Source organism: Megalobrama amblycephala, linkage group LG2, assembly GCF_018812025.1.
Source record: "Megalobrama amblycephala isolate DHTTF-2021 linkage group LG2, ASM1881202v1, whole genome shotgun sequence".
NCBI classification, from domain to species: Eukaryota; Metazoa; Chordata; class Actinopteri; order Cypriniformes; family Xenocyprididae; genus Megalobrama; species Megalobrama amblycephala.
In genome coordinates, this window is record NC_063045.1 from 13,879,749 (window position 1) to 13,907,554 (window position 27,806).

Sequence of the window (27,806 nt, forward strand, 5' to 3'; positions counted from 1 at the left end):
TGGTGCGTATGTGAATGAGAGCATGCTAAGACTCAGAGAGCCTCAAACAGACAGACACACACTGGAGGATGCTTGAGTAACACCGTGATCATGTCAGCTTGCCCACTATCACAATGACATCTAACTATGGATATGGATCTTACGGTTTTGGGTTCAGTGTGGCTCAGATTAGTTGCATGTGTCTTGTTTCTTCTTCTGCAGTGGACAGAAAGTAAGTAGTCCAGCCTGTTGCTTTTATGCAGTAATGACGTAATTGCTAGGACACTTGTTGAATATTCTAGTGTCAAAGAGCAAAGATTTACTTGTGAGATATACTGTTGTTTATTTGGTTATTTTTTATTTCTATATTCTTTTTTTCTTTTTTTTTAAGTAGCATTTAAAACATTGTCCTGCAACTAGTATTTGAATTCCTACTACATTTTCTAAATAATTAAACAGCATAGTGTTTTTTGGGGGGGGTGTTTTATTACACTTAATGATGGTTTATACTTTTATGTGTGTGTGTGTGTTTACAAAATGCAAATTTTCTTCTTATATGGATGAAAAAGACTACCCAGTAGCTTGATGTTAGTCCCTTTTGCTTTGATACGGCTCCGCATGAGTGTGGTCAGAGGTATCGCGACCCTGGACGCATCAGCCGCAGTGGCACTTAAGAACATAAAAGGCTTTGCATCAAAGACACTTAGAAACAGAGCTGTGCTTTTCATTTTCTAGACTCTGGCACATTTAAAAGGATTGTGGTTTGCTTTCATCACAAGCAAAAAAAAAAATACCTGGGCATTTCAATGTGTGCATTTTAACGTAGTATCACATTTGAGTTTGATACTTTACATTGTATGCACCTTAGGAGGATTACAGTGTCTATATGAGCATATGGTTTGACATCTTTGTGTTTTTGGGATAATGTGTGTGGGCTCATGCTGAGCGCTGGTCTAGACTCCCAATAAGCTGATCTTATAGAAATCCCCCAAAACGGACATTTTGGGTCCCAAAACCAACTGACCAACAACTTGAAATATAGATGTTTGATTTGAAAGGAGAAGAAATGCAGTTTAATATGATCAAAAGTTATTGACTACATAGTTTTTTTTAATTTCTGAAGACTTTCAATAAACCTGCATATCAGCAAATTTTCTTTCTATAGACACTGAATGTAAATGAGGGGCAGTCCTGATAGCGACATTGCCAAATTGCGCTCATGATTTCTTGTGCTATTAGCCTTTGTCTCAATGCACAGTCTGTAATAAAAAACATTGCAGACTGCCGGGTTTGAATGGGGTTTCTAGACACCCCCTAAATGACTGACTTATGTCTATTGCCGGTTACCATAGCAACCCCTGCAAAAGAAAAGCTGGAAGTGTGGAATTGGTTGCTATGGGGACATGATTTGATGCTTTGTTGAGACTCCAAAGTTTGCAAACGTCCTTGCGCAGTGAGCGTTGTGAATAGGGCTGTCACAGAGGTTAAGCCGTTTTTTGGATAGATAACAGAACATTGTTTCCTCTGGCATTTCTGAGAATGACCAGCTGAATACAGGACAGAGGAGGCTTTTATATATGTGCTTTATCTAAAGCTGTGCAGGCCCTGCGTTCTGTAGATGTGACCACCAGTCAGATATATGCACAAACATGACATCTGAAGCTGAAGTCTGTAAATGTATGTAAAATTATGTTAAATGCTTTCTCACATACTAGCCTTATTTGACAGTTTTATTTTAACTATTTTAATTTTAAATAGTAAGTCGTTTATAAGAATTTGCAGCCAAAATCGATTGAGGTTGTCTTTGGTACCTAGAGTGATTGTCTAATTATCTTAAAGTTGTAATGTAAGAGAAGTAGCAACATATCTTTTCTTCTTTATTGTGACGTACACTCGAGTGTAATGAATTATCAAAAAGATAAAAAATGTAGGGAACTTGGTTCTAAACCTTGTGGTTGTTTATTAGAAGGTGGCAAATTGGGCTGTGTTTAACTCCACTTGTAGTCATACACTCGCAAACTTCCCTAAGCACTTCCCCTCGGGGAATCCCTGCTGCCATTTTGAAGTCTGGACAGACCCTCAACGCCTTGATTTTGATCGAGGGAGTGTGTCTACTTGATAGCACATGTACATCTCGGAGATGTCTATTTGATGTGCGTGTTTACATCTGCAAGACTTAATTTTTAGACTGTTTGCTCATCTGCAATACATCTACAGGACGTTTCCTTTCAGATGTAAAACAGACGTTTAGAAAATGTTTATGATTTAGAATGTATGTAAAACTGACATCTTAAAGACATCAGATGTTTGTAAACAGCAGATGCTTCAGATGAAGTGATCTTTAACAGACATCTTGCAGACGTACATGTGCTATAACACTTCAGGGAGATCCATAGACCACAATGCAACATGATTGTGACATCACAGCAGATCGTGCTTAATTTACTCCCACCTCACACAACTCTAGTGTATGAAATTGGAGTTATTTTGACATTTAACCACGTAATACTTGTAGCTACCTTAAACTGAATGTTATAGTTTATTGTATTATCACTTTTGTTTGTGTAATTTTTTTATATCTTCTCCAACAGCCCAAGTGTACAGGCCTATGGAATGGTGCTTAAAACAAATTGATGAGGAAAAAACTGTTAATAATAAATCAGCTCTATAGCAGATTCCAAGTGATCAAAGGCTTAGGGCAGGGGTGTCCAAACTCTGACCTGGAGGGCCACTGTCCTGCAGAGTTTAGCACCAACCCCAATTAAACACTACTGAACCGGTTAATGAAGGGCTAACAAGGCATACTAGAAACTTCCAGGTAGGTGTTTTGGAGATGGTTGCAGCTAAAATCTGCAGGACAGTGGCCCTCCAGGACTGAGTTTGGACACCCCTGGCTTAGGGCATTCCATATAAACACATTTCAAAGGTTCTGCCAGTAGTGGGCACTCGTGCAACGTAAGCACATGACGTACACCTGAGTGAACAAAACTGAGGGAAGTTAGCAAGAGAAAGGGCATAAAAATTGGACTTAAACACAACCAAGTATCAACAGATCTTTCTTCTTTATTGTGACGTAAACTCCATTGTAAAGAATTATAAAAAAGAAAAAAATGTAGGACATAACATGGTTCTAACATTGCAGTTGTTGATTGGATGAAGGCGGATCTGAATGCGAGCTTGCAGTTGGTTGTAAGGAAGGGGGATGAAATCATCTGGTAGAGATCCATGGGATGCAACAAAGTGCCGTACAGGACAAGTTTTGAATTGCTGAGGGCAGATGGGGGAGGGAAGATACCAATATTTGCGCGGGAGAAAGAAATAACTAGTGGGCTCCCGCAAAATATAATTATCTAATAATAACACCACACAGAAGTCTGTCACTGGAGATCTGAAGTGTGTGGGAATTGGAAAAAATAGCCTATAGACACAGGAACGAGCCAGAATCTAACCAGACTGGGACTGAAAAATCCGTGTAGAGCAATTCCTATGGGCTGTTGTGGGTGGGAACAGGACAAAACGTTAAAGTTTCAAGATAAAATATAACATTTTTGCAGAGAGTGGTAGTCTTGTGGGAGCGGGGGACAGCGGAACAGAAACAGTAGAGCATGACTAACAGGTTAATCCTATGTAGTCACATAAACCCCATGATCTGATTAGGGGTGCTCAAAGCTCATATTCACAATCGCAGATATACACAACACAGCACAAGATCATCAACACGATTCTAACATGGCTGCATATAGACAAAGATTTAGGTGATTTAGGTGATTTAGGATCCATTTAGGTGATTTCTCCTACAGTAGGTGCGAGAATTGTACCTCTGTTTGCAGCACTCCGGTTTGGATATTAACAATCATTTGGCTCATATGGTTATCTCTGTGCAAATCCCCCAATGTCAGCAGTGAAAGAATCGCCATCACCACAGTGGTTCTTTGTACCTAGGATGGGTCATGGACAATGCAGCTGCTCCATCACCTGATGTGTGGTTGGCTCTGAAGTCCAGTTGGCTCATTAGCCAATTCATCGAATGCTTATTGGCCTTTTGTTACAAAGCTTGTTGGCCATATGTTTTCTGTTTGAAGGACGTTATACAAGCACAGTGCAGCACAATATATGCAACCACAGTACTAGCATCCTGAAATCTTGTTTGAGCTTCTTAGTTTAAAGCGTGACACCTCAATCGAAAACAACCAAGACAAGAATGGATTCATAATAATAAATTAACTTATTGTTGTTGCTACATGAAAGCAAGTATTCAAAAGAAAGCCTACTTGTTAAAGGGTTAGTTCACCCAAAAAATGAAAATTCTGCCATTAATTACTCACCCTCATGTTGTTCCACACCCGAATTCATCTTCGGAACACAAATTAAGATATTTTTCAATGGCCTCCATTGCCAGCAAGACAATTAACACTTTCAGATGCCGAGAAAGCTACTAAAGACATATGTAAAATCATTCATGTGACTACAGTGGTTCAATCTTAATGTTATGAAGTGACAAGAATACTTTTTGTGCGCCAAAAAAACAAAATAACGACTTTATTCAACAATATCTAGTGAAGGGCGATTTCAAAACACTGCTTCATGAAACTTCGATGCTTTACGAATCTTTTGTTTCAAATCAGTGGTTCGGAGTGTGTATCAAACTGCTAAAGTCACATGAACCAATGAAATTTTGAAACCTCGAAGCCTCGTTTACTGAAATTACGTGACTTTGGCAGTTTGGTACACGTTCTGAATCACTGATTAGAAACAAAAGATTCACTAATCTTATTCACTGAGTGATATTATAAGCATTAAAATCATGATTTTCTATAAAGCTTCTTTGAAACAATGTGTATTGTGAAAAGCACTATATATCTGAAAATGATATTTATAAGTATAAAAGATAAGTATAAAAGTATACTTTTGTTGAAAACAGAAAATGTCAGAATGTGATTCATGCACTAGCAAACTTATAAGAATGTTCAAGAACCCAGATAGCAAATTTGTGTTGGGCCAAATCTGGTTGAATTTCAAAAGAGAGTTTGGCCCACATACCGCATGGAATAACGGTCCAAGATTGGCCCAAAAGTTATTTAACGAAAGTGAGCCAGACCCATGGTGGAAGCAGACGAAAACTCACCCACAACTTCTTCCGTGTCCCAGAAATCAGCCATAACTGGCCCACAACAGTACCGTAATCCCCAGAACTCAACCACAACTTCAGAAGCTTTACATTTAAATGTAAAGGGGAAGTGTGCAAATTAAGTTTTCCAAAGCTGCTGTACACTCTTGTTGGGGATAAACAGTTTAGGACCCTTGAAACCAGATATGTCGAATGAAGACCCGGAGTCAAAGTTTAAAATAATTAATAAACTGAAGAAAAATTTAATGAAGAATAGTTTGCAGTTTCATCAGCAGAAGCCAGCTTCAAGTCTCACAAGGAGTTCGTAGGCCGCTCCGTGTACATTCACATTTCCACATCAATTATACTCTAACAGAGTCAACTAACTATGTCATTACTTCAGGTTGAATGATTCTGATTGGCTAAGAAAGATTTAAAATTTGGTAATCTTCCACACATGGACAGATAGTCAGAAGCATATCTTCCTTTGTCACGATGCTGACGAGGGGACCCTGGATTTAGGTACCGGATGTCCTTTTGGGGTCACGACATAGCGTCTGCTGGTCTCAAGCAGAATGCCAGTTGTCCAGTACAAAGGGACCTGCACAGAACACTTAGCGCACATACACACATACATGATTCACAGCTTCTTCAAGGTTGAAGTTGATCTGAGCTCTGCTCTGAGCAGGAAACTTTACCAAAACATACTGATAACATGTTCTTTTCTCTCAGTGAGAGGTACAGAGGAAAATAAATGCTTTAACATACATTGAAGAAGTCATTCAAATAATTTAACAGAAATATAAATGTTGATTAATAACTTAAAAGATATATATTGAAGCGGCAGTGGATTCCAGAATCCACCCCTTCACTCTTAAAAATAAAGGGTCTTTATTGGCATCAATGGTTCCATGCATGAACATTTTTTTTTTTCTTATAAGAACTATTATTGAAAGGTTCTTTGGGGAAATGTTCTTTATTGGCACTGCTATGAAACCCCATTTTGGAACATTTATTTAAGATTCTAACTCATATCATATTTTGCTCAACATAGTTTATGGGAGCAGACAACTTTCAACAAATGTGAAAGTGTTTTTTCTTTATCTTTTTTGTAAATCCTTGCAGGCTTAACAGTTCTCAAGACCTCAGCGCACTGCCTGGACAAGCCTTGCCAAAACAGGGCAGAGTGCAGGGAAGCCCCATCTGACTTCCTGTGCCAGTGTCAGTCGCCTGTGCCAGCCCTGCCCCGCACGCATTGCGATTCTTCCAGCGCTCTCTGCCAACTGTCCATCTGCCAGGGCAATGCGACGTGTCAGCCCTCCGGCGCCCACCCGGGGGAACTAGTTTGCCAGTGTGAGCCTGGCTTGTTGGGGCAGGACTGTCATTCCAGTGCCCAGCTCTGCGCTCAGGGGCTGTGCGGGGACAGTGTCCGCTGTCTGGCAGTGCAAGACAGGAGCCCGGGGTATGCATGCATCTGTCAAGAGGGTTACACTGGGAGTTCTTGCGAGAAAGAGGTGGACCATTGCTCCCCCAACCCTTGTCGCAACCGCGCCATCTGCCGCAGCAGAAGGGACGGCCCCACCTGCTTCTGCGTGCCGGGATTCCAGGGCAAGCACTGCGAGATCGAGGTAAATGAATGCGTGTCGTGGCCCTGCAGGAACGGAGCCACCTGTGTGGACAAGATCGGGCACTACATCTGTCTCTGCAGGCCTGGATACACGGGTGAGTGAAAGGAGGGAGGGTCTGATGCAACTCACCTGTTAGACTGACATGTGGTCAGTGCCAAATGCAGCTAGTGCCATCTTGTGGCTGAAGGATGATATTGCAATCTGAAATGCAACCTTGAAGAACATCCTCACATTTGTTTTATGAAGGGTCATTGAAAAAATTTAAAGATCTTGTTTAATATAGCTAATAAGAGAAGTCATCAAGTATGTTGGCCCTATAGTGCGTTATGCTGTCTCTAGGCCTATATGGGGTAAGTTGTCACAAAAAAATGAGGTTTTGAACTAGGCATTTGAGTTCAAATGCAAGAGAATTTATCAATTGAACTTTTGACAACCTCCTCGTGTGACAAGCCCTGGTCTCTTAAAACACATGGTGTTAAACCTCACGGTTCAAATCTGCTTAAAAAACATTTTTGATCAAGTTAAGGAAAAGCTGTGAGCAGCATATCAAATACCCTAAAGACTGACTGGAAGCTTCCAGTCTAGCTACAGTCTGTTTGATCCAGGATGAGGTCTGTCCAGATGGCATGTGTAATAAGCCATGCAGAGATCTCGACAAAAAGCGGATTGGCATCTTTGCACTCAACACCACTGTCTCTGATGTTCCAGGTAGCAGCTGTGAGGTTCAGATTGATGAGTGTCAATCACAGCCCTGTCTCCACGGGGGCAGTTGCCATGACCACATCAATGGCTTCACGTGTACCTGCCTGGCGGGCTTCCAGGGGGAACGCTGCGAAACGAACATTGATGAATGCAGTGACCAGCCTTGCCAAAATGGGGCTCTGTGTGTGGATGAAATCAATAGGTACAATAAATGTAGTAGTTGTTAGTATTTTGGTATATATATATATATATATATATATATATATATATTTAATGTGTATACATGATGGCAGCATTTGTTGTTCTTCCTTTAATTTATGCTGACTTTAAGTTTATAATGAGAAGTTGGAGAGGAAATATGCTTAATTTTAATGAAAATATTGTCACAATGCAAAACTCTTTATGGTCCAAAAATGGGTTTTCATTTTCTTAATGTAAAATTTAATTACTTTCTTTTCCATGTTGGGGTGATATATTCACAGTATTTTACTTATTTAATAATTATAAATAATATTAATAATTTTAAATATAAATAATTGTAGTATAAATCAATTTCTAATATAATTTTTGGGGTACAATATATATTTGTAAATAAAATGATACATAAATAAAACTAATCCCTCACTACACACAGAGTAAACCACATGCACTTTATTATTGTGTATAATAATATAATATGCTTATTATGTTGAATCTGTGAAAATACTCGAAATGAGTTAACCTGTATAATAACCAATATACCTATGTATTTTGAAATAATCTTGTAGCTACCACTGTGACTGCTCACAAACTAACTTTACTGGTGTTCACTGTGAGATCCCACCTCCTCCCTGCTGGTCTCAACCCTGCCTCAACGACGCCCTCTGTGAGGATGAAAATGGGAACTACACCTGCATTTGCTGGCCAGGTGACTAAAATAGAGCTCATTTGTGTAAACTGGAATAATGTTATTAATAGATCGAATTTTGAATTTAATATTGTGGTTCTGAATTTATATTTATTAAAAGGTTCATGCATGTGATTGATTGGTTGATGTATTTATACTTGTAATGTTCATTCATTTGAAATCATGTTAAATAATCTAGCACACAAAAACATCAATAGGCTGTCCTCTCATATCTGCTCCGTACCAGGGTTCGAGGGTCGTAACTGTGAGACAGATGTAAGTGAGTGTGATAGCAGTCCCTGTGTGAATGAAGGCATTTGCATTGAGCGCTCTTGGAAGACACTTTACGGCACAGAGTCCCTGTTTCCTCCTCGATACAGCCCCAGGCATGCTTCTGGCTTCATCTGCAAGTGTCCACCAGGATTTTCAGGTATCTGCAGACTCACATCCCTATTTAATCCTTTGAATTATACTTTATTTACTAAGTGTGATATTGTATAAAAGCAGGATCAAGATAAGCTGTTGGTTTTTATTCAGAAGAGAAGGTTGTGTTAGTGCCACTCATATATCAATCTCAGGACATTTTCTTATATAAACCTGTTTATTTTTTTCTTTTGTGGACATGTGCTAGCTGACCCAGTTCAGTTTGCATGCATTTTCTGTGACACCTTGTCACAGGAAAATTGTCATTTGCCCTTATCCCTAAATCTGACCGTTTTAAAGTAGTTTTAATAAGGAAAGAGTCAAAAATCCAGGACTGCCCTGAATAAATATGGTCATCCGAGAGGCTTTCGGTTCTGTAATAATCAAATGTCTGAAGGACAACCGAGTCAAAGAATCAATAAAGCCTAATTGCTTTCAATGCCTGGCTAAATTCTTGGCTAGATATTGCCTTTAATGAGCATATTATGCATCATCAGGTTGATGCGACTATCAGAACTTGTCTGGTTTGCATAATAAAAACCAAATCAGGCATTATATGACCCATCATTCAGCACAAATTCACTCTACTGATTCTCTGACAACTGAACTTATATCTGCAAAATGATTTTTACTTTTTAGATTATACAAAGTATTGCGATCCCAGTCGAACTTATAAAAGCTGCCTGAATCATGATCATGCACTGTTCGCTGTTGGCCAGAGGAGAATTGGTCCCCTGACTGAGCCTGGTTTCTCCCAAGGTTTTTTTTCTCCTCCATTTTAACATTTGTTTGCCACCTGATGTCAACTGTTGGAGTTTGGGTTCCTTGCCACCATCGCCTTTGGCTTGCTTAGTTGGGGGCACTTGACATTTTATATTCAACAATGTTTTGATCTGCATGCATCGACACCCTTGTATGCGAACTGAACTGAGCTGGATGATGGCATCACTGTTTACTCCAGTGCTGATATAGATAAATTAACTAAATTAATAACTATTGATTCTTACAACAGAACGAATCAATACTGAATTTACTTAAGCTGGACAATGACACCATTTTCTTTAAGAGCTGCTGTGCAACCAAAATTATTTACTATTTATCACTGTAAAGCTGCTTTGACACAATCTGCATTGTAAAAAGCGCTATATAAATAAAGGTCAGTTGACTTGAAAAAAGAGTTTGTCACTGTTACCAGCTCAGGACATGACTCACAGGCGGAGGCTATAATTGGGCTTCACCATTGTAAGATGCTCAGGTTGCATTAAGCTAATCCCCCGGGAGCTGGCTTTGATGGGGGCCTAGTGTTGCAGTACAAAGTTTTTCTTGAAGGAATGAATATACATTGAAGGCTGTCTGTTAGGATGGCCTTTGCTATAGATGGACCCATCAAAAAGCAATGCGACTGAACAGATGTGTGGCTGCTGAATGGTAGACTTCTAATGCCATGGAAGTTTTAGTTTGGATTTGGAGTGTCCTGTTGCTTGTTTCAGGTAAATTTGCACAGTTTTGTTTTGTTGTTTGGATTTCATTTTGGTTGTACAATCATTCTCAGTGAAAATCAGTGGTGAAATCAGTGTTGGGGGGGAATTAAAAAACAATATCCTTTATTAGGCTAATGAAAACTCTTTCTTTTTGAAAATATGATGAACTTGCAATGACTTTAGGTCATGAAAAAAACGATCAGTAGCTACACAACCTGGTTTCCATGGAATGCATTATTCACAGCTCTTTAATGTTTTATTCATCCATTTTAAACTCATTCATAACTAAATTCTCATTCAGTGAAATTTTAGGCACAACACTCATAAAGTTGCATGATTGTTATGCAATCAGCTTTACTTATTTGTTTTCCTGAGGGATTATTGGCTAAAACGTGCCCACATTATCCCTGGCATGAGCTACGCTTTAGTTATTGACCATTTTCTGACATTGGCACAAATGCAACAAATAGTTTTAAGGATAAACCTTTATAAAAACAATTCGTCTTGTCTTATAATTGCAGCGGGAAAATTTCATTCTTGGGGAACAATCTTTGTTAAATGTTTACTTGTAAGAAACTTGACTGAATTCCACTCTGGGCTCTCCCATTTCAGGTGCCTTGTGTGAGCAAAATACTACTGCTTGTACCACCAACCCGTGTCATAATGGAGCCACATGTGAGGACTTCCTGGGCAGCTACAAGTGCATCTGCCTGTCCGAAAGCCATGATGGAGTCCTCTATGGCGGCCATAACTGTAGCGAGCCCCTGGTGGGTTGTGAGGGACACGAGTGCCAGAACGGGGCAGCCTGCATGCCCTTCCTGAGCGAAGGTGTACATGGCTACAGTTGCATCTGTCAGCCAGGCTACACCGGCTCTTACTGCCAGACGCCCACTGTATTCTCCTTTGAGACAATTGGAGGATTCCTGCACCTGCAGACGCCGCTGCTGGGTGCAGAAGCATACTTTAATATCACACTAAGCTTTCGCACAGTGCTGGAAAACACCATACTCTTCCAGAGGGGTAGCGAAGGGGTCATACTCAGCCTAGAGCTGCAAGAGACACACCTGCTTCTTGATCTTAGGAGTGACCCTCAGACAAACACAACCAGCTGGACTCTGATGCTGCCTCAGGATCTATCTGATGGCGAATGGCACACAGTAGAGGCTGTACTTGGAGAGGGTACCCTGCTGTTGCAACTGCTGGAGCCATGCCAGGATGCAGATAACTGTGGTACAACAGCCCAAGTGGATACCGGCGCCCTTGAGCTGGAGTCAGCTCTACAAAGCACCTTTGTTGGAGGATTGGATGAGGGAGGGGGCACCGGCTCATTCATCGGCTGCATGAGGGACTTGTTTGTGGACTCGCAGCTGATGGTACCGGAGGACTGGTTGAGCAGCTCAGCAGTGAATGTTGTGCAAGGCTGCAGCCATCATGACCGATGCCTTTCTGGTCCATGCGAGAACCATGGAGAGTGTGTTAACCTTTGGCAAGGTTACCAGTGCAGATGTCTGCGACCGTATGTGGGTCAAAACTGTGGTGAGGGTAAGAACACCAGGGATTGACCTCCCATTAACCATGTCTACACTGGAAGCATCCACTGCGGTGTTGCAAATGTCCAGTCTGTTTTTTAAAGCAAAACAGTGCTACACTGTGGTTGCTTCTAGTGTAGATGCATTGATAAACTATAAATGTAGAAGATCATAGGATAAACCTTGGGAGAATCTTAATGTTTCCTTTAAGGGTTCAAGTTACAATAGTAAAACAAGAACAGTTCTAGAAACTCTTTAAGAGTTGTATTCTCTTCTCTTCTTCACACAGAGTATATTACTGCCAGATTTGGCCAGGAAGACTCCACAAGCTATGCTGTCTTCACCATCAATGACCAACTGGAATCAGACATGCTCTATCTGTCCATGTTCTTGCGTACACGGAAGGAGTCTGGTCTTTTGGTGCTGCTTGCCAACAGCACTACTGAGTACTTGCAGATGTGGCTGGAAAAGGGAAAACTGACAATGAAAGTCGATAACTTGAAGACTATTACCGGTAAAAATGTGGTTAATGATGGTGAGATCCATTTTGTCAGCATCACCATCCAGGAGGGAATGATAACTCTACAGGAGTCAGATCATGTATTTGAACCAATGGATGTTCAACATGTTTCCATTCAGTATGGGGATGTGATCTATGTTGGCGGGCTGCTTGATGGACGAGAGTCATCTGCCTTCGGTGGTTACTTTAAAGGGTGCTTACAAGACTTGGAGCTCAATGAGAAGAAGCTTGAGTTTTTCCCACTTGATGCTTCTGTGATGTCATATAGACCCGACCGCATGGTTGATGTTACTGCAGGCTGCACCAGTGATGACTCTTGCGCTGTAAGTTTCAGTGTCATGAGCTCTCAAATGCAAATATGGAAGCTATTTACACAACACCTGCTTATCTTATTTAGCTCCGTTATCCTCTTTAAACTGGATGAAAGTTTACACTCATGACTTTGGCCATGCCAAGGATAAAACTAATCCAAAACATATTCAGAAGGTTTTGGGGATCTGATTTGATTCACGATTGATTCACTAATCCAATAAATTATTCACCAGGTAATTTAAGTTCAAGTCCTTTTTTTAAAATGAAATATTTAATCAAATGGTGCTGTTCATCACTATATATTTAAGTTTGTATAATTTAGTGTTGATTGCAGAAATACTATCATCTGATAAAATGTATAAATATAGTGTACCCTTACATAGCTTCAATGTAGTTAGCCACTTTTTATTAGCAACTACTAGTGTAGCTAATTAAATAGTTTGAAGGGTAGCTTGAATGTAGTTCAATTACTTTAAAGGTCCCGTTTTTCGTGGTTTTTTGAAGCTTTGATTGTGTTTATAGTGTGCAATATAACATGTGTTCATGTTTCGCGTGTAAAAAAACACAGTATTTTTCACATAATTTACTTATCTGTATACCGCTGTTTCCACTGTCATAAAAACGGGCTGATGACTTCCTTGTTCTATGAAGTCCCTCCTTCAGAAATACGTAACGAGTTCTGATTGTGCCAGCGGTTCCTGTGTTGTGATTCGACAGCAGCTTAGCACACCCAGAGCCATAGCACACCTTGCCCGGAAAGGTCACGCCTCTTACCATAACGTGGAGATACACACGCTCAGTGTTATTGTAAACATGTCTTTAATTTTACCCTATCAATTTGAGCCGGAATCAGACCCGGTGATTGGACTGCGGGATGAAAATAACAGCTTTTCGACGACATGGCGACAAACACACTCTACAAACGCAACTCTTGTGTATTCCTGTGGGTGGAGGTTAGTCAAAAAGCTGTTTTAGTGACGTCATTAAAGAAGGAAGTAGAGGGATGTAGTCCAAACTGGCCGTTCGATGTAGGCGACTTCTGTTAAATAAAATATCTCGCTTGGCATTGAACTTTGAGCTTTAAAATTTTACAGATTTTTATTTATACTCTAACAACAACATTACACACTAACTAAAGTTTGAAACATGGGATCACGAAGAACGGGACCTTTAAAACTGTAGCTTCCAAAGGTACAAGCTTATCATAATTTAAAACTAGCTTCCCAAACATTTGATGTTACTACTTCTAAACAATTTCATATATTTAATTAATTATTAATACTTGGAATTCATTGGATCATTTTAATGACAGTTTTGGATCTGTCACTTTTGTCTTTCCGTTCCAGAAAAATCCTTGCCAGAATGGTGGCATGTGCTTCTCTCTATGGGACGACTTTACATGCAAATGTCCTCCTAACACAGCAGGGCAGCACTGTGAAGAGGTGAGCTGGTGTGAACTCAGCCCCTGCCCACCACAAACAATATGCCGGGCCCTCAGCAAGGGTTATGAATGTGAGTATTTTAGAACATGTGATCTCAGATGTATAAAACAGAGTACTTTAGCAGTATTTAGTGACCCTTTCAGATTCAAGTTGCAGGCTAGGCTCAGGAAGGAGACTTGCTGAGAACATCTTGCAGACTTTAACTTAGATTGTTTTGCAAATAAAAGTTTGAATCCTAGAAGTGTTATATAAACTAAATCTGCCTTTATTCTACACAGGCATTTCAAACGTAACTTTTCAGGACAACACCACTCTTGTATACCGTGGGAATGGGCTGATCTCCCGCCACCTGACCAGCATCGTTTTCAGTATCCGTACACGTAAACGCAATGCAGCAGTGTTACATGCGGAGAGTGGACCAGACTTTGTGACAGTATCCATTCAAGATGGCTTTCTGGTGCTTGAGCTTTTAAGTGGAACTTCTTCTTCTTCTTCTTCATCATCTTTGTCACCAGTAATCCTGCACAGCCCAAGACCAGTGGCCGATGGAGAGTGGCATCTTATAGAGCTGTTAATGGACAGACCTTGGGCTAACAGCTCCCAGTGGATCATGGTTCCCTTAGATGAAAAGGACGCGCGTACTGTATCTGACTCAATGACAGGAAATCTAGACTTCCTCCGAGAGGGAATAGATATCATGCTAGGAGGACTGGGCCCGGAGTCTGACTGGAATTTGATTGGTTGTCTGAGTAATGTTGAGATTGGTGGAATTGTGCTTCCGTATTACGGTCCGACCGAAGTGAGATTTCCACGTACACAGGAAGAGAAGTTCAATAAGATATCAGAGACACCTGTCCAGACTGGCTGTGTTGGCGAGGTGGTGTGTGAACCCAACCCCTGCCTGCATGGAGGCATCTGTGACGATCACTTCAACCTTTTCCACTGCTTCTGTCTTCCCGGCTGGGGCGGTGATCGCTGCGAGCTGAATACAAACACATGTGCCTCCAACCCCTGTCAACACGGATACTGCAGTGTGCAGGACCTTACATACAGCTGCACATGTGAGAGTGGCTACACCGGTACCAACTGTGAGGTGAAGGTGGATGTATGTGCCGGCCACAAGTGTGCTAATGGAGGGACCTGCTTGCATGGCTTAAACAGCTATTCATGCCTCTGTCCCGACAGGTTTACCGGGCCAAATTGCAAGTGAGTCTATTCTAATGTGTGTCAAGCAGTTGATGTTCATTATTACTATTGGTCATACCTAGGGTTAGGGATTTGAACAAGCCCTTAACCCAGGGTTCCTCAAATCCAGCTCTGGAAGGCCAGTACCCTGCAGTTTAGATTAGGGTTGGAGCTAAACTCTGCAGGGCAGTTGACCTCCAGAGCAAGATATGAGGAACATTGCCCTAACCCCAATTATTAATCTTTGGCATGTAACTGGTCCTACCATTGTTATATGAGCATGTGTGATCCCTCCAATCTTGTGGTTTGTAGAAGAGAAGTGTATAATTGCCTGCCGATGCATCTGGACTTAAGGGGTGGGCAATTAAATGTGAGAAATTTCCATAGACTGAACCTGAAATAGGGACCTGAGGCACACCAATGGACCAAAATATCTTTGAGACATGAGAGAGGGTTCTTCTAACTTTGTCTAGTTAGATACCACCAAGACTACCCTAACACTGTGGTAGTGAGTATTGCGAAGCAAGCACTGTTTTTTTTTGTTTTTTTGCAAGAATCTAGTTGACTGCGTTGGGTTAGGAGTTACCATCTAAGTTTAGCATACTTTGTAAAGGTTGTGTGCATCCAAAGACCTGATTTGAGGCTTCTACACCAAGGCAATCCACAAGTACACCTATAAAGAATCAAGTTTGTCCCTTCTACAAAACATCGAACCAAATCAAGAAGAGACTTGCCTTAGATATATCAACCCAGTGTTAAAAAGCCATCGCTAGTCTCAAGAAGCTACTCCACTTTTCAAAGGAAAGAGAAGGCAGACAGAAATTTAGACTTTGTACAATGAAACAGGCCACAAACCTCACACAATGATTCCCATCACATAAACAAAGCAACTTGAATGAATCAAGACCCCTAAGGGACTGATTTGTTATAAAGGTAATGCAAATCATATAATTGCTTTTATGGTGTTGTTTATGCCAGCGTGACTGCAGAGATGTGTCTGTTGCCATACGTGTCATTTGAAAGCGGTAATGGTAATAATAGTGTCTGTTGAGAGTGCCCATCCTCCAGTGGTTGCGTTAGGCCTTCAGGGTGGCATCTAAGGCAAGTCTGCAGCCATTTATCTCATAAACATGTTTTGTTGCCAGACTGCTTCATAGCACTCCTTTGAAACTGCCTTGCAGGCAGCTGGGAGACATATTAGATCTATCTTTTCCCCACTGCAGAGTTAGAGAGATCTTTGGTGTAAAGTTTTGCTGCATAAAAAAAGAATGACGCTTGCTGTTTGTTTGTCTCTTTCCTGTTCCCTCTGTCTCACAACAGCACTCAGATTGAAGAGGCTCCGTGGTACGTAGTTGTCAGGAGCGTGTAAGTGGCGTTTTACTATTTACTTTTTTTTTTTATCCTTTCTTTTTTATATGCTCTCTTTCCTTCCTTCCTACTTTCATTTCCTTCTCTCTACTACACCTTTTTTTTTGCCTTGCCTTCCTTCCTTTCATCCCTCCCTCCTACCTTTAATTTATTCTATCTATCCCTTTTTTCTTGCCATCCGGCTTTATTTCTTTCCTTCTTCTATATCTTTCTTCCTTATTTTCTTTCTTCCTACATTCCTTTCCCTCTCTCTATCATTTTTCCCTTTATTACTTCCTGATTCTCTTCTTTCTTGCCTTTGCCCTTCTGTTCAAATCCTTTTCTTTCTCTATGCCTTCTTTCTTGCCTTCCTTCCTACGACTTTCCAATTTCTTTTCACTTTCTTATTTTACCTATTCTTTCTTTCCTTCCCTCTTTCCCTCATTCCTTCCTCATTTTCTTCCCTTCTTTCTTGCCATCTATTCTTTCTTTGCTGCCTCTTTCTCTGAATCTATACCTTCTTTCTTGCCTTTACTTTATTCTATTTCCCTCCTATTTTTTTTCTTTTCACCCTTACTTTCTTCCATACTTCCTACTTTCCAAAACTTTCCTGTCTCTCCAGTCCTATTTCTTTCCTTCTTTCTTGCTGTCATTTTTCATTCTCTCCTTCCTACTTTCTTTTTTTCCCTTCTTTCTTTTTATGCCTTTCTACCTTTCTTTATTTTAGATTGTCTCTGTAAAAGAAAACCACAATAAGTAACATTTCCTGTCCTAAACCTCCTTATTTGTCATATCATTTCTTTGTCCATACAGAATAACAACGGGTGTCTTCATATTAGCTGTATGTTAATTCCCATATAAGGCGACAGTTTATTGTATTCTCTTTGTCTTGTGGTCAGAGGTCCATTCACATGCTAATATCATTATTCTAATAAGAGGCTAATCCTCTTTTGTGCTGGACAAAGCAGTGTTGTGGTAATGGGGGGGGGAGGAGGGGCACATGGCTCACATGGGTCTCAGGAGGAGAGGATGGCTTCTTCATCATCTGTTATGTTTCTTTCTTTTCCCTCATCATTCGCATCCCCAGACCGCCCAAGCTCCCGGTATCCATCTGTGGTGATGAACAGCAGAACTACACATGTTTCAATGGAGGGAACTGTTCTGACACCAACATGCTGTGTGACTGTCTCCCTGGGTTTTCGGGTCACTGGTGATTATTCCTTCTCTTTCTTTGTTCACATGATCTCATAAATACAGATTAATGAATTTCAAAGTAGTTATTACGGCATGCTATTAACCAGTTTAGAATGATTGGAATATTTGTATTCAGAACCAAATATTAATAACAATAATAGCCATAATATTTAAGTTAATAATAACAAGGTTTGTTTTCACTATACATTTGTCATTTAGGTGTGAAATAGATCTTGATGAATGTAGATCCAACCCTTGCTTGAATGGCGGCTACTGCCAGAACATGGTCAACAAGTTCCATTGTGTCTGTGAAATGACCTTCGCGGGCGAGACCTGTGAAATCGACGTAAGCGACCTTTACTTTTACATGGCAGCTTTGTTTTGGCAAAACCTCTTTCAGTTTCTTTCCTACCTCATTCTGCGCTTAGATGATGAGCCAGAGGTAGACTGGGGTGACAATGAGTAAACAGGTCTGTGGTGGGGGCCAAGAAAAATGCTAGTTTGGGGGCTTTCGCACCAAAGGAACTTTTTCATAGATCCTCTAACTATTGGTGGAAATACCTGTTTTTTGGCATGTTCGCACCACAGGAACTGGGAACGATTTTAGTTATAGGAACGCCTTTGGGGGGACTAAATTAGCTCCTACTTTAGAGTAGAGTCTAACCCAGCACAATAGGAACTACCAGTGTACATTGATTGGCCGAGCGCATGTGAAACACAGGCACCTGCCATTTTTAAAAAGCTGTGTAACCAGTTTTTAGCCTATATATTTACTCCACGGACATGGCAAAACCGCGATAGATAGAAAGATGCCAAAGTCCAGCCACTTCTCAAACTTTACACTAAGGAGAAAATCCAATGTGAATTTGAAGGGACCAAGCGAAACATGACTATGTCTGCTCAGCTAACGACATTGGGCATCAACCACATGGCAAATGCTATAATACTTTTTTGTATACTATATTACTTTGTTTGTTTAAAAGTTCTATCTAATCACGCTCAGGCTCTAGTGTTCTCAGTGCTGTCAAAATAAAAGTCCCTCACAACAACCAGAGTGGCAGGACGTAAGTAAGCTTACTTCACTTCAGAGTTCCTTCTGGTGGTGCAAATGCAACCATGAAAATGGCCCTAGGGGAAAATTTAGTTCTTGGGGGACATTTGATATGAATATATATTAAATAAAATGTAAATAAAGTATTTAACAAGTAAATAAATGTAATTGTAAATCTCAGTCTTTTAACCATGGACAGTGTTATTTGTTGGTTTTGGAAAAACCGTGTGCAAGGACTCTGTATCTGTATCAGGCCATTAGATGGCTTATATGTGAAACCGCTTAGTGCCTTAAAGTGACACAGTGTTTATGAGTGAGACTGTGCTATGTGCAGCATATTTATCAATGGAAAATATTGTTACAGGTTGACAGCATTCCTTCCTAATCCAAAGGTTTCTTTTTTTTTTATTATTATTGTACTTTATGCCATTCAAATGAGAATGGTAGACTGATTATGGAAAATAATTTTGAGAATACTTGTGTTGTTGTGTTTATTAAGTTTAGCATTACACAGAGTGTGTAAATTTGTTACATATAATTAATATAACATGAATAATAATGTTTATAAGGCAAGGTTTGGGACTGCATTGGAATGATGCGAAGGAAATTGATGAACTGCATTTCAAATTAATGTGTTTTATTGGTCCAGCACAAATTTTGCAATACAAGAAGTAAGTTGGTTAATTTTGGTAATTAATTGGGAGTATCCTGGGAAATAAAGTGTTCTTCCAGCAGTCCATAAAAGTTCATTTGATTTTTAAAAGCATTATCATTTATTTGTTATTGGCATATCTGAAAAAAGACTTTAGCATAGAAGAAATTTATTTTATTTCTGTTTAGCCAAGAATATCAGATCATTTCATCTAATTTCCATATTTATTAAATAAACATCCCCCCCCTTTTTCCATTTTCAGCAATGATTTACATTCAACAATATCCTGCTGTTGATCAACTCATTGCTCTTTTGCATCTTAAAATCATATTTAACATTTTTAACTACTATGTAATCCTTTCCATGTATTCTTTTTAACTAGCAATATGTCACACTCAGTCATTTCAGTAGTTTGTAGTGTTGTCATGTCTTCATCTGTCTGTTGATCTCCATGTTAGCGTTCATGACCAGATTGTGTACATTGTGTCTCTCACATTCTGTCTTTAGATGACTGTCTTCAAATAAAGCATTTCTCTCCATCCCATCCATCATCAATCTGTTGTTTGTCCTTTGTCAGTTTTGTTTAGCTGTCTCTCTTCTGTCATTTACACATCCAGAGACTGTGCCAGTGGCACATCATGCAGGGTTGTGAAGAATGTTTCCACAGATTTTGATAGACAGAGCCACTGAACTAGGGGCGGCAGACACATCAAAGACCTAGCAGCACTGTAAAACCTATGGCAGGTGTGTTGAGTCAGCAATTTGTGTGTAATCCTGACACCATAGGATGTTGAGATCAGGCAAAAAGTGTATACTGTGCAAGTTTGAAACAAGCTGAAGTTTTTTCCTGCTGCAACTTACAGTATATCAGTTGTTGTGACAGCTTTACTGAGTTAAACGTACACTGGATACATTGGTGAGGGCAGGGGATCACAACAATTTGATTTACCATTCACTTACATCGAATTAGATGCTACTATTAATAGTTGAGTTCTTTAACCGCTTGGCTACATTCACACTCAGGCCCTGTTTACACTTGCTAAGAAGTATTTTGGTCGATCGGATACAAGTGCAGGTGTAAGCGGGGTTCTAAAGCGTTTTGAGCTTGTCCTCTTTCGACCACTTCCACAGGTATTCAAAAACGCATTTGAACAGATTGCTGTTATAGTTGAAACACTCATGTGGTCGAACAGCCACAAAATACCCTGACCTAATGTGTAAATATAATGGGAAGCTCACTAGCCAGACGGGATTTAAGCTGTCAGTTGAAGACCCAAGTTTGGTTTGAAGACGAAAAATGTACCAAGCACAATGTTCTCTCACCACTCCTGATTTCTTACAGGCACTCGCTACATTCGCCGTGGTCTTGAGGCTGTCAGAGCAGAAATCTGTAGTCTCTGGTCGCGTTCATATGTAAATTGCATGAGCTTATTTTGTATATTAGATCGAAAGATCTGAAAAGGCCCATACATTTACCCACCCATTGACCCTTCCCTCGAAGAAATCAGGACAGATTAAAAGATCAGGTGTAAACAGGAATGTTGGTGCATTCAAGTCATGTCGAAAAGATTGTATTTACGAGTTTAATGCACATGAACGGCACCACAAAGTTGTAATTACCAGTTGGAAGCTCAGAATTTTCTTTAAGCCCTGATCTTTACGAGTTGGGGGCATGTCAGGGAGAAACGTGGTGGAATACCACAATATTTATAGTTATTTAGCAGTGACATTGTCAGACTTTTTTTAATAAGCTAATTCCCTGCACAAAATATAATGGCATTGTAATATAACAAATATGTAATAAAGTTTACAGTGGCTTAATAAATTAAAAAGGAAAACACGCCTGATACACATTTGTTCTTCATTTTCTGGAGTTTTTTTTTTTTTTTTTTTTGCTGTTTTTTGTGTAGTTATTAAGATAAGGTACACCACCATCTTGCTCTGACAAAACCTGACATCATAAACATCACTTTCCACCTGCTAAATACAAACTTCCCAGGAGGACTTGAACGCACCATGCATCTTCCTCGTTTTGTGATTTGATCGACCAAAACGCATCTTTATTTGTCTAGAATTAAGTTATTCAGTAATTAAAATTCATCTCTCTTCTATGATGACAGGTTCAAATTGGTAAATTAGGTAAGTTTTAATCAATTTGTATATTTTTGTGGTGCATAAAGTTAAAAATGTCAAAGTGGTGAGATTGTAAGTCTCAATAAAAAGTGTTGGAAAAACTTGAATTTTAAAGTATTTTCATTTTTTAATCTTGTTACGTAAATTGTGTATAAGAAGATGTATGATAATCATGATTATTATACGGCTCTGTGGAATACTTGATTCTGATTGGTCAATGGCGCCATCCAGCGGTGTGTTATTCACAGATAACAACCGCTAAAAACAGATAACACAGGTTCATCCGGGTAACTGATGTCTGCAGCGCTATACGCTTGCTAGGAACGTTTTTTCCTCATGGAAGTTTTGTCTTTGATGAGCTAATAAAATATTAAAACACAGGCAAATCAATATTTTGTGTACAGTTATTTAATTATGTCATCCAGTATCGTGGACTCGCTCTCTCGTTTCATATGCAGCTGCTGCCATTTTGCAATTATTGTTTTGTTCACTGTAATGGATTATAAGATAACAGACTGGTACGATTTTAAAACAGTTTAATATCAGATCAATATCTATTATCCCCATAATTATTTATGTGGCAAAATGCCATGTAATATGTAGTATGACATACCGTGGTATCTGTTAAATGTCAGTCTAGTTTGAACCATAGATGGTTTGAACTTGCGGCGCTAGCAACTGCTCTCTCCACGGAAGCTTTGTGTTTAAAGTGCTAATAAAATATTTTGACTCAGACCAATATTTCATGTCTAATTATTTACTTACGTGGCAAGTAGCCGTGTAATAAGCGGGATAATGTACATTCAGGCTTATACAAAACCTGATCTGTCAGGGTTTATTCTGCAATAATAACCGGCTGGATGTACATTATCTCTTACTTAAAGAAATGATAAACATGTTATTTTATAGATAAATGATAGAAAGAAATTATATTTGATAAGTATATATACATGTGCTGTAATATGCTTGAAAACGTATTCTTATGTATTCAATATGAAATAATACACTTACTTGATGGTTACAATTCTCGGCTTAAGTCATCACAACTTTTTTAAATTTCTTTCTGGCAAATATTTAAAGAGGCCAAATGATTTATGTGATTGATAAGCTGAAGTGATGTCACAAAGCTTAAGGTTCCTGTGACTGAATACAGAAAAGCAGAGATAAATTGAATCCCCTTAAGATGTCCTCATTTTTAACTTGTGAGCAAAATGCTCACATGCAGGTTAAAGATAGACACTTTCCACTTTGCTAATCCCATCTAACAGGATAGATGCTGGTGAGAGGATCTTGTCTCATGATAAGATCATTACTGTGTTGCTCTCTGAGCTTTGGTGTTCCCCATTAGACCCCATTAAATCAAAAAGAGACATTTGTGACTTTTAGTTTTGAAGCCATCTATATGATAGCATATACATAAAAGTTAACAAAAACCTGTTTAAAAGACAAACACATTTAAAATTCTCTCTCTCCTAGGAAAAAGTACTAGAATTTTGATGACTCATCCTGTGCTACACAGATTTTTGTCCAGTCACACAAACTTCTCTTCCAAATGATATGTGACCCTGGACCACAAAACCAGTCATATGTCACACGGGTATATTTGTAGCAATAGTCAACAATACATTGTATGGGTCAAAATTATTGATTTTTCTTTTATGCCAAAAATTATTAGGATATTAAGTAAAGATCTTTTGTAAATTTCTGACCGTAAATATATAAAAAATATATTTTTGTGAGTGGATATGCATTGCTAAGGACAACTTTAAAGGTGATTTTCTCAATATTTTTATTTTTTTGCACCCTCAGATTCCAGATTTTAAAATAGTTGTATCTTGGCCAAATGTTGTCCTATCATAACAAACCATACGTCAATGGAAAGCTTATTTATTTACTTTTCAGAAGATGTATAAATCTCAATTTCAAAAAATGATGACTGGTTTTGTAGTCCAGGGTCACATATTATATATTTATATCACAATCAGAGCAGATGTGTCTGGCATAAAGCAACAAAGTATTGATATTATAGGCTAATATTATATTTTGTATAGGCTTATCGAGTCTGTGCAAGTATATGAATTAGCGAATTGTTTTATTAAACAGGTTCAATCAAATGAACCATCCGAGCAAACTGATTCACTAAAATGAATCATACTTATCGATTCTCTTAATGAATCATATTAGAGAAAGGACGTTTGCGTCCGCATCAGTGCGCAATACTAAGGGTATGTTTACACGATAACAATGTATTAAAAACAAACGTTTTTCCTTTGCCTTTTTCTCGTACAGATGACAATATTACGAAAATGATAGCCATTCACACAGATCCATGAAAACTATTAAAAATGCTGTATTATTCATACCAGGCCAGTAGTTGGCGACGTCACTTTGTAAAGAAACTCTACAGACTGAACACATAATACACATGCGCATCATGTCTCCATTTTCACAAATTTGCGTTTTTGTAGTTTACATAGAAACAATAAATGGTATCGTTTTCAAAAACTTGCCCTTTGAAACCCATTTTCAAAAGTTTGCATTTTAAGGCCCCCAAAACAGCATTGTCGTGTAAATGAATGACCGAAATGCATAAACGCATTCCGTTTTTAGTTGAAAACTGTTAGCAATGAAAAAATAAATTATATTAGCCGCAACTTTGGTTAACAGTATAACTTTATGTAGGCTAACATCCTGTTTTTATGAATCATTTACATTTTTATTCATACAGTGTTATTACTAATGCAATACATTTTTTTAAAAAAAAGCTTAAAAATAGATCAGTAATGCAGAAGCAATGCGACAGGGAAGCAAGCACAGTTCTTGAGGGCTAGTGTTTTTTGACTGCTGAAGCATAAATGTGTCTCAGTGTGAGGAATCTGTGGGTCTGTGGTTCTGTTCCACGTCTGCAGAGAAAGTTTGTGTCTTCAGAGTGACAGAATAGTGCTTGGCCAGCAGAAAGGCACAGCGGCGTTCTGTGTGAAATGCAACTCAGCAGAGCATCGCTGCAGGTCTGAGAAACGAGGGGGAAATATATCGGGAGAAGCTTATCGCAGTGACAGGGTCGTTTGTCTGCTGGAAAGTCTGGCTGTCTCTCTCCTTCTCGCTTTCTCTCACACACACAAAACATCGCCTTCAGAGCAGGTGATGTGCTCAGCTCAGAGTTTCTGTGGCCATGAGCTTCTTGCCTGTCTCTGCTCCTTCAACAGATGGAGCTGGTGTGGGAAGGGCTGGGTTGGATGATCTAATTTTGGTCCTGAAGATCAGTATATCTACTCTAGAGTATAGTGTGTGAGAAGTAGCATTTGGTGGTGTATATTTTATGATTCTTGGAACTACTATAATTTTTTATATATAATATAGCCTAGTAGGGCTATATGTGCAACACACTAAAATAGAATAAAATAATAAGTGTGTAAATAAGTAAACTCGTTTCAGACAAACTGTCAAGTCTGTTTATCCATGGGGATTTTACAGTTATATTGTTACGCCAGTAGGTGGCGACAAGTGACTGTATTTTTGTTTGAATAATGAATTGTTTCAACAAAGCACTGATTCAACAAAACAAGAGACTCCCTGCGTTCCATTCGGAAGGGCTCATCCCTATGCCCTAATCCCTTCAAAGGGTTTACCCTCCGGAGTTAGAGTTTCGAAGCGATGAAGGGTGTAGGGGTCAAAAAAAACCTTTTTTGGAATGCACTTCTGCATCATCTTAACGAGAAAATTAAGGAGGCACCTTCGTCGCACATTTTGTACGCTGGTTGACCCCCCAAAAAACACGCTCTGAACGATGAGATGAATAGACTGATGAAGGGAGCTATAAAGTATTTTTAAGTACAATGTCATTTTGACCATAATAATGTACCAATTCTAACTTGTATAAATATTACAGTAGTATAGAAAAATACTATACATACATTTAGAGGTAAAAATCGAACTTCGAGCCTCCTGTACTCATTCTGTGACACCAAACAACTTCCCTGTGCAAAGGATCATGGGGGCCTGAAGTGTCCATCAGTTGTACCCTTCAAAATCCTTCATTCCGAAGGGCCCTTTGAAGTGGCCAGTTTTGAGCACTTCGGTTTGGAACGACCCTTCAATATGCCGGCCATGATTGTTTTCACTCCGAAGTGCCCTTTGGAGGGCGATATATCCCGTTTGGAATGCACTCTACCTGAGTGAGTCATTGAATTATTCAGTCCAAAGATTTGTTCAAAAACATTATTTGGATTAGGAATAAAACAATTCACCAATTCAGGGGGCTGCATTCTCCGGAGGTCACATTTGAAGGCTGCATAAGTCATCAAGTCGGTCTCATTTAAGAAAAGTAACCATAATAAAATTGACTGCTATTCTTAGTGAGGTGTAAAATACTGTAATTTCTTTATTACTTCGCAATCTAATGGTTACTTATCTTAAATGAGACCGACCCAATGATGTATGCAGCCTTCAAATGTGACCTCTGGAGGATACAGATCCTGAATTGGGACAAAGCTACTAGGTGTGTTGGACTTGAAGCGATGCTGCGCAGACTGATCAGTGTGTGACATCACAGTACCGCAAGAGCGTTTAGAGAGCAGATGGCTCTAAATGCTTTCGAATCGGTCTCACTGTACTTTTTGATGTCATACACCGATCGGCCTGCGCAGTATTCCTTAAAGTCCAACACACCTAATATGAGAGAGTCAGTGAATCACGTTCAACTGACTTGTTCACAACACATATTCAAGAACAAAACAAATAAGTGAGTCATTGAATCATTCATTCAACTGATTCATTCAAATCGGGACATTGGGAGCAGACGACTGTGCCAATCGATCAGGACTGAAGAGAGTAGCCCACCTTGGTTATATAAAAAAAAAAAACTTCCAGCATGCCAGCTTATGTAGACTGAGCCAAGATGATCTCAATATGTGTGATATGTTTCTTACCAAAATCTGAATATGGATTATATAGTTTTATTGGGTTGTTAAAGGGATAGTTCACCCAAAAATGAAAATTCTGTCGTCATTTACTCCCCCTCAAGTTGTTCCAAACCTTTATAATTGTCTTTGTTCTGCTGTATACAAAAGAAAGATATTTGGAAGAATCTTTGTAACCAAGCACATCTCATCCCCCATTGACTGCCATAGTACTTTTTTACTTGGGTAAAGTTGGTTTTATATTTGCACATTCAGACATCCATATTCAATAGCCTTGTTAATCACACTACATTGGACATTCAGTGGACATTCACAAGTAAATATGCCATTAAAACAATAATATTTTGATCGACTGTGAAAAATGTTAAAGGTGGCAATCATTGGTTGTCAATATCATGTCGCTGTTTAAAATTCGCAAACATTAATTTATTGCACATTTATTGGAAAGTCTGAATTTATCAGAAGTCCGAATGTGAGAATATAAAACCAACTTTACCCAAGTTTCTTTTTTCCCTACTATGGTAGTCAATGGGGGCGAGATCTGCTTGGTTACAAACATTCTTCCAAATATCTTCCTTTGTGAACAGCAGAACAAAGACATTTACACAGGTTTGGAACTACTTGAGGGGGAGTAAATGATGACAGAATTTTCATTTTTGGGCAAACTGTCTCTTTAATACGCGTCTACACCGGACGCACGCGGCGCAACGCGTCAAAAGATAATAGAACCCATTTTAATCAGTGATAATGTCTACACTGGACACAACAAATTCCCGACAGTAAACAGATTCCCCGCTATATTTCTGACGTAGTCCAAGTGCTTTGCAACGGTCGGCTTGTCGCGTTCAGTGTAGATAGCTTTTAGCTGTTGCGACGCGATAAAAGTCGCGTCTGGTGTAGACACGGTGTTAGAAAAGTTCATATTAATCTACATATCACTGACTGCTCTTCGCTAACTCTGCCCCATTTCAATTTCCTCCAGCTGAATGCAGAGAGCGTGACATCTGACCTGTTGCTGTCCATCATCCTGGTGTCCGTGATTCTGTTGTTGGTTCTTTTCGGCGTGGCCACAGCTTTGGTCATGACGGTGAACCGACGGGCCACACGAGGCACCTACAGCCCCAGTCGACAGGAGAAGGAAGGTTCACGAGTTGAGATGTGGAATATTGTACAGCCTCCACCAATGGAAAGACTAATCTGAGCCAATCAACCAATCATGTTGTTCGTGGCTTGTTGGCTTTACAAGACGAAGAAAGAAAAGGCCTTTTTATTCATTGATCATGTGGCAGCTCTCATCAGCAAGATAACGGTCTTAC

At 39.4% G+C, this 27,806-nt stretch overlaps 1 protein-coding gene across 2 annotated transcripts; it reads left to right on the top strand.

Annotated features, from left to right (window-relative positions):
* Positions 1-11: 11 nt before the first annotated feature.
* Positions 12-27,706, top strand: crb1 (crumbs cell polarity complex component 1). Of its 2 annotated transcripts, none has more exons than XM_048182894.1 (13): positions 12-211; positions 6,212-6,808; positions 7,423-7,618; positions 8,184-8,323; positions 8,550-8,732; positions 10,819-11,748; positions 12,025-12,578; positions 13,914-14,079; positions 14,288-15,215; positions 16,515-16,559; positions 17,629-17,751; positions 17,955-18,081; positions 27,473-27,706. In XM_048182894.1, the coding sequence occupies exons 1-13, from the start codon at positions 127-129 to the stop codon at positions 27,689-27,691; spliced, it is 4,293 nt and encodes a 1,430-aa protein (XP_048038851.1). In that variant the 5' UTR covers positions 12-126; the 3' UTR covers positions 27,692-27,706. The 2 variants fall into 2 exon arrangements, with proteins under 2 accessions (XP_048038851.1, XP_048038852.1); XM_048182895.1 differs by lacking the exon at positions 27,473-27,706 and adding an exon at positions 19,701-19,989 and having other exon boundaries at positions 13-211.
* The last annotated feature ends 100 nt before the right edge of the window (positions 27,707-27,806 follow it).